Genomic DNA, 22236 nt, shown 5'->3' with positions numbered 1-22236 from the left:
GTAACACAATAATAGTGGGGGACTTTAACACCTCACTTACACCAATGGACAGATCATCCAGACAGAATATTAATAAGGAAACACAAGTTTTAAATGACACAACAGACAAGATAGATTTAATCGATATTTATTGGACATTCCATCCGAAAACAGATTACACTTTCTTCTCAAAGGCACACAGAACATTTTCCAGGATAGATCACATCTTGGGTCACATCTCAAGCCTCAGTAAATTTAAGAAAATTGAAATCATATCAAGCATCTTTTCTGACCACAACACTATGAGATTAGAAATAAATTACAGGGGGAAAAACGTAAAAAACACAAACACATGGAGGCTAAACAATATGATACTAAATAACCAAGAGATCACTGAAGAAATCAAAGAGGAAATCAAAAAATACTTAGAGACAAATGACAAAACACGACGTTCCAAAACGTATGGGATGCAGCAAAAGCAGTTCTTAGAGGGAAGTTTATAGCAATACCTCAAGAAACAAGAAAAATCTCAAATAAACAATCTAACCTTACACCTAAAGGAACTAGAGAAAGAAGAACAAACAAAAGCAAAAGTTAGCAGAAGGAAAGAAATCATAAAGATCAGAGCAGAAATAAATGAAATAGAAATGAAGAAAACAGTAGCAAAGATCAACAGAACTAAAAGCTGGTTCTTTGAGAAGATAAACAAAATTGATAAACCATTAGCCAGACTCATCAAGAAAAAGGGTGAGGACTCAAATCAATAAAATTAGACATGAAAAAGGAGAAGTTACAACAGACACCACAGAAATACAAAGCATCCTAAGAGACTACTACAAGCAACTCTACGCCAATAATATGGTCAACCTGGAAGAAATGGACAAATTCTTAGAAAAGTACAACCTTCCAAGACTGAACCAGGAAGAAACAGAAAATATGAACAGACCAATCACAAGCACTGATACTGAAACTGTGATTAAAAATCTTCCAATAAACAAAAAAGTCCAGGACCAGAAGGCTTCACAGGCAAATTCTATCAAACATTTAGAGAAGAGCTAACACCCATACTTCTCAAACTCTTCCAAAAATTTGCAGAGGAATGAACATTCCCAAACTCATTTTATGAGGCCACCATCATCCTGATACCAAAACCAAAGATACTACAAAAAAGGAAAATTACTAACCAATATCACAGATGAATATAGATGCAAAAATCCTCAACAAAATACTAGCAAACAGAATCCAACAACACATTAAAAGGATCACACACCATGATTAAGTGGGATTTATCGCAGGGATGCAAGGATTCTTCAATATATGCAATTCAATCAATGTGATACATCATATTAATAAATTGAAGAAAAACAACTATATGATCACCTCAACAGATGCAGATAAAGATTGTGACAAAATTCAACACCCATTTATGATAAAAACTTTCCAGAAAGTGGGCATAGAGGGAACCTACCTCAATATAATAAAGGCCATATAGGACAAACCCACAGCATACATCATTCTCAATGGTGAAAGACTGAAAGCATTTCCTGTGAGATCAGGAACAAGACAAGGATGTCCAGTCTCACCACTATTATTCAACATAGTTTTGGAAGTCCTAGCCACGGATATCAGAGAAGAAAAATAAATAAAAAGAATACAAATTGGAAAAGAAGAAGTAAAACTGTCACTGTTTGCAGATCACATGAAACCAGCTATACATAGAGTATCCTAAAGATGCCACCAGAAAACTACTAGAGCTAATCAATGAATTTGGTAAAGTTGCAGGATACAAAATTAATGCACAGAAATCTCTTGCATTCCTATACACTAATGATGAAAAATCTGAAAGAGAAATTAAGGAAACACTCCCATTTACCACTGCAACAAAAAGAATAAAATACCTAGGAATAAACCTACCTAAGGAGGTAAAAGACCTGTGCTCAGAAAACTATAAGACATTGATGAAAGAAATCAAAGATGACACAAACAGATGGAGAGATATACCATGTTCTTGGATTGGAAGAATCAATATTGTGAAAATGACTAGACTACCCAAAACAATCTACAGATTTAATGCAATCCCTATCAAACTACCAATGGCATTTTTTACAGAACTAGAACAAAAAAATCTTAAAATTTGCATGGAGACACAAAAGACCTCGAGCAGCCAAAGCAGTCTTGAGGGGAAAAAAATGGAGCTGGAGGAATCAGACTCTCTGACTTCAGACTACACAACAAAGCCACAGTAATCAAGACAATATGGTACTGCCACAAAAACAGAAATATAGATCAATGGAACAGGACAGAAGGCCCAGAGATAAACCCATGCATCAACTAATCTATGACACAGGAGGCAAGGATATACAATGGAGAAAAGATATCCTCTTTAATAAGTGGTGCTGAGAAAACTGGACAGCTACATGTAAAAGAATGAAATTAGAACACTTCCTAACACCATACACAAAAAAAACCTCAATATGGATTAAAGACTTAAATCTAAGACTGGACACTATAAAACTCTTACAGGAAAACATAGGAAGAATATTATTTGACATAAATCACAGCAAGATCTTTTTGACCCAACTCCTAGAGTAATGGAAATAGAAACAAAAATAAACAAATGAGACCTAATGAAACTTAAAAGCCTTTGCACAGCAAAGGAAGCTATAAACAAGATGAAAAGACAACCCTCCAAATGGGAGAAAATATTTGCAGACGAATCAACAAAGGATTAATCTCTAAAATATATAAAGAGCTCATGAAGCTCAATATTAAAAAACCATACAACCCAATCACAAAATGGGCAGAAGACCTAAATAGACATTTCTCCAAAGAAGACATACAGATGGCCAAGAGGCACATGAAAAGCTGCCCAACATCACTAATTATTAGAGAAATGCAAATCAAAACTACAATGAGGTATCACCTCACACCAGTTAGAATGGGCATCATCAGAAAGTCTACAAACAACAAATGCTGGAGAGTGTGGAGAAAAGAGAACCCTGTTGCACTGCTGGTGGGAATGTAAATTGATACAGCCACTATGGAGAACAGTATGGAGGTTCCTTAGAAAACTAAAAATAGAATTACCATGCGACCCAGCAATATCACTACTGGGCATATACCCAGAGAAAAACATAATTCAAAAAGACACATGCACCCCAATGTTCACTGCAGCACTATTTACAATAGCCAGGTCATGGAAGCAACCTAAATGCCCATCGACAGATAAATGGATAAAGAAGATGTGGCACATATACACAGTGGAATATTACTCAGCCATAAAAAGGAAAGAAATCAGGTCACTTGTAGAGATGTGGATGGACCTAGAGACAGTCATACAGAGTGAAGTTAGTCAGAAAGAGAAAAACAAATATCACATATTAACGCATATATGTGGAATCTAGAAAAATGGTACAGATGAACCATTTTGCAAGGCAGAAATAGAGACACAGATGTAGTGAACAAATGTATGGACACCAAGGGGGGAAAGAGGTGGGGGGGGTGGGATGAACTGGGAGATTGGGATTGACATGTATACACTAATATGTATAAAATAGATATAAGAATCTGCTGTATAAAAAAGTAATAAATTAAATTTTTAAAAAAGAAGATGCGGTGTATATTTACAATGGAATACTACTCAGTCATAAAAAAGAATGGAATAATGCCATTTGCAGCAACATAGATGGACTTAGAAATTATCACACTAAGTGAAGTCAGTCAGAGAAAGACAAATATCGTATGATATAACTTATATGTGGAACCTATAATATGACACAAATGGACTTATTAATGAAACAGAAACAGACTCACAGGCATAGAGAACAGAGTTGTGGTTGCCTAGGGTAATAGCGGGGGTGGGGGTAAATTGGGAGTTTGAGATTAATAGATGTAAAGTATTACATATAGAATGGATAAACAACAAGTCCTACTGTAACAGTACAGGGAACTATATTCAATATCCTGTGATAAACCATAATGGAAAAGAAAAATATTTTTTAAATAAAAGAAGCTCATAAATACAACATTTAAAAAAATTAGAGTCTGATATGTGGATTCATGTCCTAATCCTACAAAGACACTACATCTTTGTAACTTCCTATTTTGTATACTTTATTTGTATAACTCCAAATGAGTGGCTTTGAATACTTGTTCTCATAGATTATGGATTTTAAATCGTGTCCACTATAATATGGGGTATCAGTAGCTAATTTTGTCAATTAGTCAACAGTGTATTCAAAAATATCCCCTAATGAATGCTTTAGTAATAATAATTTCCAGATAGCACAAAAATCTTCTGTATTGTTTATAAGATAGAAACTCTCCCAAAATTTATCTTTAATCACAATTCCTATCAAAGTCCCAGTTGATTCTTCACAGATACTGACAATCTGGTCCTAAAACTTATACAGAAATGCAAAGGATCCATATAGTCAACATAGCTTTGAAAAAGGAAATCAAAGTTGAATTTCCCCAATTAAAAAATATATTATAAAGCCTCCTAAGTCAAGACAGTATGGTACTGACATAGGATAAACATATAGATTTAAAAAACAGCATTAATAGTAAAAAAGTAAACTCATATTTATGGTTGACTTTTGACAAAAGTTCCATGGCATTTCATTAGGAAAGGATGGTCTTTTTAGCGAAGGGGCTGAGAGAAAATTGGATATACATATGCAAAGAGATTAATTCAAACCCTATCTCACACCATACACAAAAACCTAACTCAAAATACATCACAGACCTAAATGTAATAACCAAAATTATGGAAGAAAACATAAGAGGAAGTCTATGTGACTTTGAGTTAGACAGAGTTTTTCTTAGTTACATCAAAAGCACATTCCGTAAAAGGAAAAAATAAATTGGATTTTTTCAAAATCTATAAAAACTGTCTTTGAAAGATACCATCAGGAAAAGGAACAGAAACCTCTAGACTAGAAGAAAACATTAGCAAATCCTATGTCTGACAAAAGATTTACATCCAGAGTATACAAAGAACTCTTAAAACTAAATAGCAGAAAGACAAAAAGCCTAATTCAAAATAGGCAAAAGATTTGAATAGACATGTCACCAAAGATGATATATGAATGGCTATAAAAAGGGACATGAAAAGATGCTCAACATAGTCATTAAGAAATGCAAATTCAAACCACAATGAAATACTGCTGCACAGCCACAAAAATAGTTTAAATCAAAAAGAGACAATAACAAGTGTTGATGAGGATGTAGAGAAACTGGAACCCTAATGAATTGCTGGTGGGAACGTAAATTGGCAGTACTTTGTAAAAGAATTTGGCAGTTTCTTAAAATATTAAACATAAATTTACCATATCACCTAGCAATTCCACTCCTAGGTATCTACCCAAGAGGAATAAAAATATATATCTACACAACGACTTATACACAAATGTTTATATTAGCATTACTCATAACAGCAAAAAAGTAGAAACAATCCAAATGCCCATCAACTGATGGATGAATAAACAATGACTTATTATTCAGCAAGAAAAAGAATGCACTATTGATACATGCTACCACATGGACAAACCTCAAAAACATTATGCTAAGTTTAAGACGCCAGACACAAAAGACCAAATTTTATATGATTTCATTTACATGAAATGTAAAGGTAAATCTATAAAAAGAGAAAGTTGATGAATGGTTGCCTGGGACTGGGGATAGGAACAGAATGATTGCAAATGGATGTGAGGGACCCCTTTGGGGTGATGGAAATGTTCTAAAACTGAATTGTGGTGATGGTTGCACTGTTCTGTAAATGTACTAAAAATCATTGAATTGCACACTGGGGTGAACTTATGGTATGTAAATCATACCAGAAAAAAAGACATTGGGGGAAAAATCATTCACAGTATCCTTTTCAATTTGTCACATTTTAAATAATGATTTACCCTAGAAAAATCAGCTTGACATATTCTTGAATCTATCTTACTAATGAGAAATAATTAGGTTCTACTTAGAAAAATTTCTACGTAGGAACTTTCACCGTAAAATACCAGTTCAATGCCTTTTAAAACATTACTAATTAGAACCATCTATTTTGAAGTGACAAAATTCTAACTGGAGATCTACAGAGACACAGGAATTATCCACACTAGTAAACAAAATGGAGCACCGAATAATTAAATTTTAAAAGACAGATATTTCCACAATGAATTACTCATACTTTGCTAAGTATGTGTATACATAATTGTTATTTCCACAATAAATTACTCAGACTTTCTATTTTGTTGTAATAAACTGCTGAAGTTCTATTTATCCGTAAGCACACAACCAGTCAACACTGTGAAGACCCTATGCTATCTATACATAAGTTCCTCTGTCAATAAATGAACTGCCTATCTATGAACTGGGCACACTAAAATATTTGCTGGTAATATAATACTTTTATAATGGAAATGTACCTACCACATTTTAGTTGCCACTACAGTGCATTCAAATCCAAATTATAATGGAGATAGACAATTTGCACTAATCAGATTAGCTGATATAATTATCTGCCTGGCCACTCCTCTTAGCATGTTAATGTTTTTTGACTGTTAATCCTAATGAGTTTTACAGGACTCTTAACATCCAAATTCTTGCAATATGAATGAGCAGATAAGCCTTGTTAGGTTATTTCTGCCATTTGAGATAGCTCACCATTTAATTCTCATGCATCTCCAAAGTCCTCTTAACCTGACCACACTGCTCTGCCATTCCAGTGTAGATAATCTCTCACAAAGAGTTTCTAATTTTCTCACTTATTTTCTAATATGCCTCTACAATGTGCCTCAGTCTTCACTTAGCCACATCTAAACTTGGTGGTATGGTAGGCCCTTTACAATCTGAAGGTATGTTTCTTCCTTTATTTCTGATAAATTTTATTTTACTACAGTAATTATCATGAAACAGCTGGAGTAAGTCTCCTGCTACATTACCCATAAAACTGTTGATGACAATTTGAAATAATTCATCTCTATTTACTTCCAAATTCTAGAATGGGAAGCAAGTTTCGACTTTTGTATACTTTTTCACCTAAAGAGTAGGAAAACATTCATACTGGCATTAAGGTCCCATTATATCATCTCCCAACTAGTTCACATTTATAGCCTGTTGAATAATTGAAATTCATAAAATCTTTTCTAGCTCAATGGCATCTGAGTGGGTTCCTGGAAAGATGTTAAAGGTAAGGACAGGAGGTATCCAAGTTTAGTATAGTTGGAGCTGAAAGACAGTATTAAAATTCATTCAAGACACATAGGATATGACGTTTGATGGATGCAAATCCAGTCCTTAAAGATCCTGAGCTCTGGAGTTTTCCGAGCCACTAGAGTGGCTGCCCTCAAATCTGAGCCTGCACAGGAATTACCTTGGATTCTTTTGAAATACACTTCTTAGTTTTGAGGCTCAATCTGGGATTCTCATTTTAAATGGAGAATTCCCAGCTCCCACTACCTCACCCCCACTGCCGTGATTTTGAAACAGGTGCTTGCACACCAGACTTTAAAAAACAGGGCATCAAGTAGCATGATCTAAAAGCCGATGGTGTGGGTTCACTGCAGAAAGTGGTCATATATTTTAGGTGAAGCCAGGCAGAGGGAAGAGGAAAAATCTGGGGCCAAACAGCTTCATATGCTTGTGAAGGACAAAAAAAGGTTTAGGTCTGATAAGTTTAATTGGAAAGCAATACCAAGGCAGGAGCTGTTTAAATAATGCTGAAACTGGCTCATCAGCTCCATTCCCTGATCATCTGCGTTAAAGCCTAAACAGTTAATAATGTATTGAAAATATATGGATGTTCATTATGAAATGAAATCAGCTGGAAAAGGCAAGTACTAAACTTTCTAATCCCCAAGGGCCTTCTTAACACCACCATGCAAAAATCCTGTACGAATATCTGGTTAGCATTGAAATGGCTGAGTTCCCATTTTCTCACTTCTCTCAGTCTAGGGCTTGGCATTAGAATAAAGATGAGATGGAGACAAGATGATGTGCTCACTATGGCTGCACCCTAAGTGCACTCTGCATCAAATTATGGTCCTCACTTGGTTGTGGGAACCTTAAAATTTCCCTTCAGGAACACCCCCCATCCACCCACCTCATCCCCCACCAACAAATCATAATCCAAGGGGGACTACTGGTTCTCTCGGTGCTTTAAAATACGTCAATTACTTCCCTAACTCAATACAATTCCCATCTATCAGGAACCTGGAACTCCTCTGATTATTCTTTATTTTGCAAACACAAAGCCATAAAACCATCTGGGTAAAAATGTAATTGTAATTAAGCAGAAACATTCAATTGTGCATGAACTCAATAAAAATGTGCTCTGTTTTAGTACTGCATAAAAAATGTTTTAAGACTGCTATACAGAATTTCCTGAATTTAAAAAGGTATACTATTTTTATGATTCACCTAATAAACTTCAAATAAGTATATATTAATATTAAATATTATCTAATAAATATTATTAAATAAACAAAATTTCTTCTCACAAAATTGGTCCATGCCTGAAGCCTCTCAGGACACTAAGACACAGATTAACACATGATTAAAGGGGTTATTAACTTTTAAAGTATAATATCGCTTTTTCCATCAGCACGATTCTTTTTTTTTTAACATCTTTATTGGAGTATAATTGCTTTACAATGGTATGTTAGCTTCAGCTTCACAACAAAATGAATCAGTTATATACATACATATATTCCCATATCTCTTCCCGCTTGCGTCTCCCTCCCTCCCACCCTCCCTATCCCACCCCTCCAGGCGGTCACAAAGCACTGAGCTGATCTCCCTGTGCTATGCGGCTGCTTCCCACTAGCTATTTACCTTACGTTTGGTAGTGTATATATGTCCATGCCTCTTTATCGCTTTGTCACCGTTTACCCTTCCCCCTCCCCATAACCTCAAGTCCATTCTCTAGTAAGTCTGTGTCTTTATTCCTGTTTCACCCCTAGGTTTTTCATGACATTTTTTTTTAATTCCATATATATGTGTTAGCATACGGTATTTGTCTCTCTCTTTCTGACTTACTTCACTCTGTATGACAGACTCTAGGTCTATCCACCTCATTACAAATAGCTCAATTTCGTCTCTTTTTATGGCTGAGTAATATTCCATTGTATATATGTGCCACATCTTCTTTATCCATTCATCCGATGATGGACACTTAGGTTGTTTCCATCTCCGGATTCTTTTTACTAGAATTCACTATATCACTCCCTTAGAAAAAGACTGGAGTGTCTGCATATTGGCCACTCTAAGTACAGAAACTTCTTCCATGTGTCACTGTCAGCGGGAACAAAATCATCCATGCCGTTCTAACTTTTAAACAGGAAAACCATGGATGGTTTAAGGAGATGTGCACTTGAAGTTGATAAGGAAACACTGAACATTTAATAGTACCGTGAAAAAGACAGGTAGGACAAGTTGAGGCAAAGAGAAGTTTCCTTAAAAACTGTAAAGACCTTGAAGCAAGAACTATTTACCGTTTTGTTCTCTGGGTATTCGGCACAGTATATAGATGTGACTAGCTCACTACTGATGAACTTTTAGAGTGCTCTGCTCTTGAAAACAATGCTGCGATGAATAGGCTTATACATAAATCTTTTGCTCTTATGTGAATATTCCTCTAATATTGATACCTACAAGCAGAATTGCTGAAAACTAAGCAAGTTTAAAATTTAAATACATACCACACAAGAGGCTCTACCCAATTTACTCCCCTACAATGTATAAGGTTAAGTGTTCCCCAAGCGTGCCCACCAGATATTATTAATCTGCAATCTGTGCCAATCTATGAACCAAAAGTGATGATTGAGAAAAATTTTTCCCTAGTTTCCTAATATATGTGAAAAAACTGTGAATGTTTATTCGGTATTTATATTTCCTTTACAGCATATCCACAAGAAAGTTAACAGTGCTTATCTACGGATGTTAAGATTACAGATGACTTATTTTATGTATTTTCTAAACTCTCTACACTCAGCTTGTATTATTTTGTTATTAACATTTATCTTTTTAAAATACTCATAGAAAGGGACTTCCCTGGTGGCGCGGTGGTTAAGAATCTGTCTGCCAATGCAGGGGACACGGGTTCAAGCCCTGGTCCAAGAAGATCCCACATGCCGTGGAGCAACTAAGCCTGTGCACCACAACTACTGAGACTGCACTCTTGAGCTCTTGAGCCACAACTACTGAAGCCCGTGCACCTAGAGCCTGTGCTCCGCAACAAGAAAAGTCACCACAATGAGAAGCCCGCGCACCGCAACGAAGAGTAGCCCCCGTTCACCGCAACTACAGAAAGCCTGCGCGCAGCAACAAAGACCCAACGCAGCCAAAAAATAAATTAATTTACTTATTTAAATTAAAAATAAATAAATAATATACTCACAGAAAAAGAGCACTGGAATTAGAAATGAAAAAGACCAAACACCTAATAGAAAAATGAGTAGAAGAAATGAACAGAAAGTTTACAGGAAAGGAAATGAGAATAAAAATATGAAAAGATGGTCAGTCTCACCATTAATATGAAAAAAATGTAAATTAAAACTACTTTGAGATAACATTTCTTGCCCATTAGATTTTACAAAGATCAAAATTTTTAATAATACCTATATTGGTGACAGCATAGCTGAAAGACGTACTCTGTTTCTCTGCTGACCTGAGAGTGTAAAGTGGCATACCTCCATGGGGTACAATCAGGCAATATTGCCCCCAGATTACCAATATATTTGCCCTTTGACAAGGGCATGACATAGGCAAAACGACATATCCACAGTCTTATTCATTTAGCACTGTTCATAACAGGAAAATACTGGAATCCATTAAACGTACATCCACACCAAACTGATTAATGAAATTATGCCACATTTTTGCAATCAGATAAAATGGAAGTACCAAAACAGAAAGGGGATTCTCTTTATACACTCATTATGTGATAATCTCACACATCAGTGTGTGTGTGTGTGTGTGTGTGTGTGTGTGTGTGTGTAAATAATGTGGCTTTTAAAAGCTCTTAATGCATTTTATTTGTTTATGTGTCAATTACCTCTAGCTCACCCGCTAGAAACTAATAACCCTGGCCACCTCTAGAAAGGGATACTGAGCAATAACTGGGGAAAGGCTGCTGGAGGAAGATTTTCATTGCATAACTTTTTGGAGGTTCTGTGTGGTTAAGTCTGAGTCCTTGTAATTTTGAAAATGATTTCATTCTGCCTTTAGGTCTGAATGGTAATTTGGCTGAATCTAGGATTCAAAATCACATTTCATCAGAAATCTGAGGCTATCAGCTCATGACCCCCTAGCATCTGGTATTACTGATTCAATCTCTAATATCAATCTGACACTCATTGTAGATAATCTTTCCTTTATTAAACATGTAGGATTTTCTCTTTATCTTTGATTTTCTAAGATTCTGCCACAATGAGTCTAGGTTTGGGTCTCTCTTTCCTTATGCTACTCTCTGTTTAGTGGTTGGTCTTTCAGTCTGAAGACGTGTGTCTTCCTTTATTTATGGGGCAAATTTGATTCTGATACAAAAAAATTCTCTTTAACCTCTACCTAACCAACACCGGTTCCATCAACCAATTCATCTCAAATTACTGAATTAAATAACACTCTCCACACCGTCCAGAAAACATGATCACTGAGGCATGCAGTATGCCCAACGCTCACTGAGCTTAGATTCCTCTCTTGTCTTGTTGCAAACAATTACTTCCACTAGTCAGCCTGTATGTTCACCAAGAATCAGCTATATTTGCTTGAACATATGTTCACAACATTTTGTAATTACATAATTTAATCAAACCTAAATATTAATGCAAGTGAAATATGAGTGCAAAAGATGTCTTTGTTTCTATGAAAACTTTGGAAAACCCTGAGAAAGATTAAGTTGCTAAAAACAAAAAGTGCTGCAATTTTATTTGGGATGAAACTGTACAAGATTTGAAAGTTTTAAAAGTCCAGGATTCTACACATAAATTGCCTTGCATTTGTCTTTTAAATTTTATTCCAAATACAGAAACCTATATTGGAAATTGGTCTTGGTGCATCGTGAGTAAGGCTCACCTGGAGCACCAGTTATCTGACCTACACTCAAAGGCGTAGTATCTGGCCTCACATCCAAAGCTTGGCTAATGAATGTATATTTTGGTGACGTATATTAGAATCAAATGTTTAGGGTTCATTTGCATGCATTTTTAAAACTCTCTCCTTTAACTTATTTTTTTAAATTAACTCCCATTAAAGAAATTTGGCCTAGAGGGGTGGGATAGGGAGGGTGGGAGGGAGGGAGGGAGACGCAAGAGGGAAGAGATATGGGAACATATGTATATGTATAACTGATTCACTTTGTTATAAAGCAGAAACTAACACACCATTGTAAAGCAATTATACTCCAATAAAGATGTAAAAAGAAATTTGGACCATCTAAATCTATGATTCATGGCTCACAAATTTTCTTTCGTATTTTGCATCCATTTGTCCTTTATGTTCTATTCTGGGACAATTTCTGGGTTTGCCTTCTAGGTCACAAATTTACTTACCAGTTCATCTATGGAGTTTTTAATTCTAATAATCATATAATGTGAGTTCCATTGTATCTAATGTTTTTTGTTTTTTGTTTTTTTTGCCGTATGCGGGCCTCTCACTGTTGTGGCCTCTCCCGTTACGGAGCACAGGCTCCGGACGCGCAGGCTCAGCAGCCATGGCTCACAGGCTCAGCCGCTCCGCGGCATGTGGGATCTTCCGGGACCGGGGCACGAACCCGTGTCCCCTGCTTCGGCAGGTGGACTCTCAACCACTGCGCCACCAGGGAAGCCCGTATCTAATCATTTCTTTACAGACAGCAGCTGTCCTGGTTTTTTCCACGAATATATATCTACTCTTATTTTTCAGTTAAAGTATTCTATTTAATCTAGTAAGATTTTTGCTTCATGGTTTTAATCAACCAATTTGATGCCTCTCTTTTATATGGTTTGTTTTCTTAACGGTGTGATATTCTTAGGTGTCAGCTCATCTCTTTTTGTTGGTTTCCTACTCACCTATCCGTTGTGACCAGCTCTCCTCTAGTTATTTGGAGGGACAAGTGGGGCCATCTACTGCATGCAGGAAGCCAATGGCTCAACTTTTGAGAGTGGAGACTCTCTATCCTCTGGTGTCACCCACACGTCCGGGAAAGCTCTACTACTATTCTCTCCGCTCTTGCCTAGGGACACACATTTGGCCTCTGCTACCTGGCACAACTGGACAGCAGACAAAACCAATAGTGCTGTTATTCAAAGGCCCCTTGTGCTCATGGCCCTCTCTTTCTTTGCAAGTGCAGTAGCACCTCTGCCATAGCTGCCTCCATTCACACGTATTCTCTAATATCTATATGTTTTCCATTAATCCAATCCAATCTGTTTGCAGTCTTTCAGAAGATACTCAAAATGTCGGATGTACTGATGGCATTCTTTTAGAATACTGCTTTAGATTTATTTAGAATATCTTTTCTGTCATTCCTAAGATTTGGCTTGAACAAAGCAGCTGGATGTGTGACGTTATTCTGCAATTTTTTTTCATTTGGATGTTGACTCCACTTCTACTCCAGTTCTCCTAGGTATGTACTACCTTTTCCCTGTCTTCATACCCTCCTCTCCTATTTCCATACTGGTACTTGATAAAGTTCCTTGTCCAAAAGGGATGCCTCCAAATACTTAAGTGTTCAAAACTTTCCATGGTACCAAATACTTTGATTCGCATAAGGGAGTAAATTGAAAAAAACAAAAAACAAAAAACGGAATTTACACAAGGCTGCAGATTTTGCATGAAGAGCTAATCAGCATAACTACTATATAAAACTCTAAATTTATACAAATTTAAGTTTAAGTAAGTCTTAGTAGTTACTCTTTATCATCCTGGAAAAGTAATCTAAATATTACTGATAGCCAGTAATCATCAATCTAAAGAGAATCACAGGCAAGGAATGTACTGACGTAGTTTATCTTGGCCCAGTGCTTAGGTGTGCTTTTGTTAAAAAAGTGTTAATTTTGAGCAAACATGATTGTTTCACTCTTTCGTGAAATTTAATTTGTTGCTTTTTGTACTTTAATTTTTTAGAGATTACTATTTAAAACAGAATAACGTACTATATGTGTAATATTCTATTCAGTGATTTTTACTGGGTGCCTACTAAAAACTAGATATCTTCCCATGTTCTGGAAATGAAGAGATGAACAAGAGAGTATCATCATAGCACTTGGGACATTCCTACATCTGTACGTAACACAACCTACTTTATTTCCCTATTTATATCTGTGACTGGCAAGCCAGGTTGGGAACTCCTTGAAACATACCAAGGCTTTCTCCTCTCCTTTCTGTGTTCTCTGTACCTACAAAATGGCTTGCTCAAAGGAGTCGTTCAATAAATGCTTAATTACTTAATATTACTTATGTGCCCATTAGATCTCAATTATTTTTCAGTATTAGAGACTAATAAGGGAAAATAGTAAGAACACTTCATACATTAATTGCTAGATATACAAATACAATTTGTGCATTTTACAAATAAGGGAAATAAGATCCAGAAAGATTAAGTACTTTGAAGAGGCAACACTGGAACCTGTAACCAAAATCTCCATTCAATCACTTTTCCCTTTACAGCACAAGTTAGATTGATATCTGGAGAATGAATTGGCCAGTCTTAACAAATGTTCACCGCTTTGCAATACTTGATAACTGTTATCTATTTCCTTTGATAGACATTTAGAACCTTTCAAATATGTAATAATTCAAAAGGTGTTGAGGAGTTCAGGCACAAGTGGGTAAAACTTGCTACTGAGAGAGGGGAAGGGAAGGTGTACTTTGTAATCTACTCTTTCCTGTGCAACTGACAGTCAGAAAGCTTTTACTGAGAAGAAAAAACTGTTGCAAACTAAAGGAGTTGCATTTATAAAGAATGCACCTTCATATAAAGACATCATGATGCCTCACATTAGAATTACCGGATCACAGAATTTAAATAGAGAAAAACAAGAATGCAATCCTTCGATAATCAACAGTTAAACAGAAAAAGCCTGTACTCAGGCAGACAAGGCTTTTGAGGTCTGATTTCACCAGACAGTTTAGGATCACTTCCCCTTATTGCACCTTCTGGCCTCGTCAGAAGAAACTTTTTTTTCATTCGCTTGTTAGGCTCTGCATTTTCTCATCTCCACTCAGTCTCTTCCTTCTATCTGTAACACTCCCAGCCCTTTCCTGCCTAGAGAAAGGCTCCTCATGCTTCAAAATCCACTGAAACTCTGCCTTGGGAAGCCTTCCCCAACTCCCCAAGCGTGGTTTAACCTCGGGCATAACATCTGATTTAACATGCTGCTAAGTCACTGTTTCATGACCACCTGTGTCATATCTACTTGTATATGATGTGCTTCTAATCTGTGAGCCCCTAATGCAGGCTCTAGAATATATTTAGCATGCAACAAAATTTTCATTCTATCATCCAATTTTAATTAAGTCATCAGATTCTCTCATTTTACTTATGAAAACTAGATCCCAGAGAGGAAAGGGACTTGTCAATCAGTAGGGAACAGGCCAATGTCAGAGCTCAGATAACAAATTATGCTTTCCCTTTCCTAATCCACCCTCATAAGGGAAAGGGCTGGCATGACAGAGTCTGGAGTAACAAACCCAACCTTCTTGGCTATTTGCCTAACTTTTTACTCAAAGTCTGACTGCTACACTGTATTGCTAGCAATGTCAGTTTTCTTCAACAACAAAGACTTCCCAGTTCAGAACACATACATATGTGGCTAATAGGAAAAGTGAGTAAAAGTCCAACATGATAAACAGGGAGGTATGTCAAACTCCTATTCAGTCTATGAAAAACCTACTCATAATTCTAACTTTGCTCCTTTAAGTATGGAGAGAAGGCAGAGCTCATTTGGAAAATCTGACCAAAAGCCCACATTTCAACACAGTGAAATGCTTTATCCCCTATTGCTTCTACCGCACCAGGAACTTTCTATATGTAATTATTTAATCCCCGGCCAAAAACCGGTGGACAATGAAATCCCCACAAAATATTTCCCCCAGTGAAGTGTTCAAACATCAGCTCCACAAAAAACATTTTTAAAAGCTTTTCATGTAATTTTCCATGCCATTTTTTTTTCACTCATGGCTAAAAATGACCATATTTGAATATTCATCATTATGAGCATCTGGTAAAATGCAGCCCTGTGTGGCACTTTACATCATTTGACTGTGGTATCTCAGAAGGGTATAGGTAAAAATTTCCAGTTTCATTTTGTTTGGATTTTTAACCATCTTTTTCCATTTCATGGCTTTGGGTGCCTTTGATTGTGCTGATATTTTCTGCTGTCCATTACTATTGGATTTTTCTCCAAATGAGCAGGTTGCTTTCAGAGAAGTCCTTGTGGATTTCATCAATGGCTCACTTGGAATATCAAAATGAAGCCACAAATCACGTGCGTGTTTACAATATTTTGTGGGGTTTGCCTTAAACCAACAGTAAAGTCCACTGTGATGATGGCTACACAACAATGTGAATGTACTTAACACCACTGACTGGACATATAAAAATGGTCAAAATTGTAAGTTTTATGTTATGTATACTTTACCACAAAGCAAAGGTCAACTTACAGGAGGCAACAATTATCCCAAACCCTGGGTCAAAGACAGGGGGGGAAATGGAATGATGATCTGTATTATTCAGACAGGGCAAATGGCTTTTACTTTCTAGCTCCAACAGGCCTCTTAGCCAGGCTCTCATCCCTGCTATTTTCCTCCATGGAGTGGAGAAAAGAAAAGAAACTTTTGCCAAGTAAAATGTAAACCTTAGAAAAGAAATGTTAAATCATAGAACCATAACCCTTCAAGTACTGACTGGATTCTCATGTCATCCATTAGTCAACTGCTCGCAGCCTTTGAGTTAACTCCTTCTCCCCTCGTTTCTCACAGGAACAGTGAACAGGTGTCCCGTGTGAGCGTGAATGTGTTTAAATTCCAGACAGCTGTCAGAACGTAACTCCCTAGAGGACTGTTCTGACAGCTTTGAAGTGGGACATGAAAAAAACTATGAGATAATAGATGAGAAACTGGGGGTGGGGGCAAACGAGGAGATTCAGCAGTGAGCAGACTGGTTGTCTTCCAGTCTCCTAAAAGACACCACGTGGTGGGCTTATTTTGAAAAGCAGAAATAAAACCAGTCGGAAGAGTTGCAAGGAGACAGTTTTACCCAGTGTTATGAAGAAACTTATGACCATCTAGCAGAAGGCTATTAATCCAAACAATTAGCCTTCAGATTCACTGCCCTGGAAATGTTGTATGGGAAGTACACGGTAGAGACTCCGTGCAGGGGGTGCAGACTAGGGCCAAGGTCAGGGCGCACTTCGTAAGGGGATGAGGTGCAGGCAAATCAGCCTCGTCTACGAGGGGGAGAGGGAGGAGTGGCAGGGGGAAGAGGAGAGCTGGGGAAGGAAAGGCGCTTACCAGGCCACCTCCGCAGGTGCTGAAAGAGGCCAGCGAGCCAGGGTGCCGCAGCACAGCCCCGGTGTAGAAGCAGGAGGCGTCGGGTGGCGCCGGAGGGCGCGGGGCGGCTGTTGCCCGCGTGGGGCCCGGGCCCGGGCCCGGACTCGGCCGCTGTTCCACCGCGAAGCGCGGCGCCAGGAAGCGGCCGTCTCTCCGGAGCAGCAGGTATAGGTCCCGAGAGAAGGCCGGGATCCGCAGCAGTACCTCGTCGCCGTCCGGCTCTGCTTGCTGAGCCGGGGGGGGAGATGGGGGCGGCGGCTGCCACGAGGCCGGGGCGCCCGGGGACAGGGCGGCAGCCCCGCTGGATCCCCGCGGCACCTCCTGCGATTCGAGCTCCTCGTCTTCTTCGCCCCCCGGCGGCGGGGGTCGGGGCCGGGGCTCTGACCGGCCTTCCGCGGGCTCCTGGGGCGGCACCGGGGCCACGGAGCGCACCTCGCGGGAGCTGCCGGCCGCCTGAACCCGGGCGCCTCCGCCGCCCGTGGCGCCGCGCACCCAGCCTGGGTCCGCGCTGCCCCCGCTGCCGCCGGCCGCGTCCACCGGCTCCCGGCGCCAGAGCGCAGGAAACACGACTTCCCACTCCTCGCGGTCGGGGGCGAACTGCAGCCCTGCGGGCGGGGCAGACAGAGAAGTGCGAGGCTTAAGGTGCCGCGATTCCAGTAGCACAAGCGTCCCCGGGCACACACTCCGCACACAGGGCTCACGGGTAACGCGCTGGAGACCACCCGTCTAGCCCCTGAAACTCTCGCAACCCCTGAAGCCTAGCGATCAGATTACAGACCCCAGCACTTTCAAAATAAAAGTATGATTATCGGGGCAGGGGGAGGGGAAGAGTGGGGCTGCAAAGTTTGGTGACAGCACTTAGCTGTAGAAAAGAAAACCGGTGCAAAGACTCCAGCACAATTAAATGATTTCCTTAAGTATCTGCCAGAGCAAGGCAGAGCTATCAATTTCTTTACGTCCCAATTTTCCTCCAGGTGCTGTAAACGTACCTTTGCAAATCTTATTACGCTCGTGAGAGAAAAACTAAGCATTCCACGTTGTTGAAATGAGGCCGCGAGAAGTGCGCTTCGGTCAGGAGCGTGACCCTCTCACCCGCAACCGCACGCCGGTTTTTATTGCTTCCCGTGGAGCCCTACTCACGGCGCACAGCTGCGCCAGCCCTGCCGACCCGTGCGTGCCCGGTCTCCGCTGGGGGAAGGTGGAAAGCAAGTCCAAAGTCACGGAAGAACTTACCTGAAACTATCCCATTCGACAGGACCCCCAGCTGGTAGAGAAGGCAGCAGACGTGAGTCAGGCGCATCTCGCGGCTCTTCCCCATACCGCGCTCCCGGCCCCGCGCGCGCCTCCTTGCGCGATCCACCGCGGTCGCAGCAGCCGCCGCCAGCGCCGCAGTCGCCGCCGCCGCCTCCCGGAGCGCAAGGAGGCCGGGCGGCGAGTTTGCCCAGGCCCTTTGTCTGCCGCGGGGGGGGGGGGGGGGGGGGCTGTGTGACTCCGAGAGGCTGCTGGAGCACGGGTGGGGGTGGGGGTGGGGAGGAGCGGGGGCAGGCAGCGCGCGGCCCCGCAGCGCTCCGGCTCCCTGTCGAATTAGGTGATGAGTCTATTTTCTGTGTTCTGGACGTCGCAGGAGTTTCCGGAGCCCCTCAGGACAGCCCCACAGTCAGCCGAGAGCCGGCCGGCGCAAGACAGGCAGCGCTGCTTCGGGACAGGCGGAGGACTGCCCCGCGCGGGCAGGAGCGCCGCGGTGTCCGAGCAGAGGCTAGCCGCCTGCACCCACGCGAAACTGCCAGGGGCTGGTGCCACGGTCCCAGCAGCCGGGCGTGCCACGCTTCGCACCGTCCTCGGGACCGGAGGGCTCCAGGCTCCTACCCGCAGCGGCGCGGGAGGGAATTTGTAAGGGGATGAGGGGAAGACACGATTCGTTAGGTGGGGTGTGGAGAAGATTCAAGAGGATCCGACAAGAAAAAGGGACCAAGGGGCGCCCGCCAAGCGAGACTTTGCGGGACAAAGGTCCCAGAACACCGCACACGTGCTCACAAGCCCGGTTGGAGTGGGGTGGGGAACCAAATTCCCTCACCCGACTCCTGATTGGCCACTCTGGGAGGCCGGATTTGCATCCTTACGCGGCACCCCCTCCTCCCTGCTGAGGTGTGTGCAGGTAGAAGGGCCGTCCCCTCCCCAGCTCACCCCCTTACTCGGGTTCCTCCTTCAGTGGAGTTCTCCCCCCATCGACACATCACACAAAAGCCAAACTTAGTGCAGACTTGAGCACAAAGCAGCGGCCCCATTTACCAAAGACCTTTGATTTTTCTTCCCATCTTTGTCTCTGGGAATTTTCTAAGCCTGGAGATAATAATGTAATTCGTCATGGAGTGTGCTTCAAAAGTTCCCAGGACAGTAGACACCCTGACATTTCAGAGCCCCTTATCCCACCTTATCTTTCCGGCTTCCCATTCATCAGTGCTCTCAGTTTCTCTCTCTCTCTCTCTCTAACTCATGCACACACACACTCCTAATGAGGGTGAGATTAAAGAGACCGGCATTAAATACTGTATTCTAAAGATCTCAGGCCAAGTGAGATTATTTCGCCTTTTTTTTTTCCGTTAAAAAATGTGTTTTTGCTATGTTTCGTCTTTGGGGCGCAATTCAACCTTAAATATTCTTGCTTTTTCTCTTACAGCTCTTCCTAGTACCTACTCGCCTCTCTGCACCTCTTTCTCGGCCACATCAAACCTTTCACATCAGACTCAAGGGTGATTGATCTAACCTGCCATTTGCATCCTCTGAACTAGGCCAGACACCTAGAAATAAGAGTTAATGCAAATCAGTTTTTAAAAATTCCAGCACTGAGGTTGGTTCCCCACATCCTTTGTTGTTTTCCCTTCTGTTGCTAGTGTCAAAGGTGACTAGTATGCCTTTGAGGGAGGCAGATGATCTTATTTCAAAGGAAAGCCATTGTTTGAATAAGATGGGTACTAGAATACTTCCTTTGAGTTGTCCAGAGATTAAAAACAAACATAAAGACACTCTAGGTGTGTCTGTCTTCAAACCTTGTCTTGTAAAATCTCTAAAGCTGGAGTAACTAGGGTGGGTGTGGGTTTCCAGACACTCACGAAGTATCTAGGTTACTTAGGAGCCTACACCCTCCTTTTTATGGGACTCTACAGAGTTAAAACTAGACAAGAAATCAGAGGCAGTTTATTTTTAAGAAATAAAGCACATTTTTAACACAGAAGGTTAGTTTCAGTGAAACACCTCCACAAGGATTTGAGTGTTAAATAAAATGTTTCTCATGTAATTTTAACAAGAATATCAACAAAAATATAAAACTGTAAAAGGAATGCGTATTACATTGTGTGTATTTATTGGAATACATTTGTGATTCCTTAAAACTAGATGAGCCATACGATTAAATTAAATATATTTAAAAGCACAGGTTGCCTATGTAAGTTCCCATCTTTCCCTTTTTTCCCCTGCTATATATAGCCATTAACCCATTCCAATCCCTTACAGTAGAGGTTACTATTGTTACAGAAAAGTTTGCCTAATTCCCAACTGTCTCTACTCTTTCTCCTATTTGAAATACTGTTATAATTTATTTGTATATTTTCAAAGGCTTTTATAAATCATTTGTGTTGTAATGACTCATGTACATATTTCTTCTACTAGACTATCAATTTTTTGAAAAGGTAGGAATGATTTCTTTTATATACCTTTTTTACATCACCCTAATACAATGATTTATATAGCAAATGCATGTGGAAATTCTCTAAGATGCTTTAGAAGATGATAGATATTGATTGCTGTATGGTATTTTATTCCAATTCCTTGACCCAGAATTACAAGTCTAGATCTGTTGATGATCAGTTACTATCAGCATGATTTATCTGGCTTACACAGAGAATAAGCCTAAGAGAGAAATGACTGTGTGAAGATTTTGTGCTTATGTAAAAGAGACTTTAGAGGTGCAAATAAGAGCATCAGTTAAATTGGGTTTGAGTATGTACATATGTAAAAAAAAGAACTAGCCTGATTTGGAATTAAGTAAAATGTAAGTGGTGAAATAGAGGAGGAAAGGCAAGACTGTGACATGTGTGTGCATTACCAACCTTAGAGGAAGAAAAGAGCAGCTGGGAAAAACATGTTGGTTAAGACAGGTCACTACATATGTCACCAGATGGTAGCTAGCATCAACCAAGCACTGCTTTTATGGGGTGGAGGTAAGTGACAAAGCATCAGAGTAAGTGGAACCAACTGTTCTTATACCCAGGTGCTCACATGTTGCATTTTATAACCCATGCTTCTCTGTGTAGAAAGTTTGCTTTGAGGCCTTCAGCCCTTCCTCATTCTCTTCACTCATTGGCCCTAAGCCTCTCACAATGTAAAGCTAATCTCAAGTCCTTTCCTCTCCAAAAAACATTAAAATCTTAAGAAAATACAAAGAACCCTTTCACTGAGTTGCATGAGGATATCAACTCCCAGTAGCACTCACATCTAAATCGAAATCAAGACTTAAGCTAGTTCTGGCCATGATAGAGTAACAGGAACCAGATTTAACTCTCATCTTAAGCAATTAGGAAAAGAGACAAAATGTAAAAAACAATGGTTTTCAGATATTGGACAACGAGAGCCTAGGACTGTGACTATGAGAGAAAGGAAGCAAATAGGTGATCATTACAATTTCCCCAGCTTACTATCTGGAGGCAGTCTACAAGCTTCAGCACAGGGAGG

General features: G+C 40.0%; 1 protein-coding gene across 1 annotated transcript in view; it reads right to left on the bottom strand.

The window, feature by feature from the left end:
* Positions 1 to 18826, bottom strand: part of ADAMTS19 (ADAM metallopeptidase with thrombospondin type 1 motif 19) — a 281951-nt gene extending 263125 nt beyond the window's left edge. The window contains exons 1-2 of the mRNA XM_060146233.1: positions 18742 to 18826; positions 17470 to 18113 (exon numbers count right to left, since the gene is read on the bottom strand). Coding sequence (XP_060002216.1) covers positions 17470 to 18113; positions 18742 to 18826 — 729 coding nt within the window. The remainder of the gene's footprint in view (positions 1 to 17469; positions 18114 to 18741) is intronic.
* Between the last annotated feature and the right edge of the window lie 3410 nt (positions 18827 to 22236).

This window comes from Lagenorhynchus albirostris, chromosome 3 (genome assembly GCF_949774975.1).
Source record: "Lagenorhynchus albirostris chromosome 3, mLagAlb1.1, whole genome shotgun sequence".
Lineage (NCBI taxonomy): Eukaryota > Metazoa > Chordata > Mammalia > Artiodactyla > Delphinidae > Lagenorhynchus > Lagenorhynchus albirostris.
Note: the sequence above shows the minus strand (reverse complement) of the source record. Positions and strands in the feature narration are given on the sequence as shown.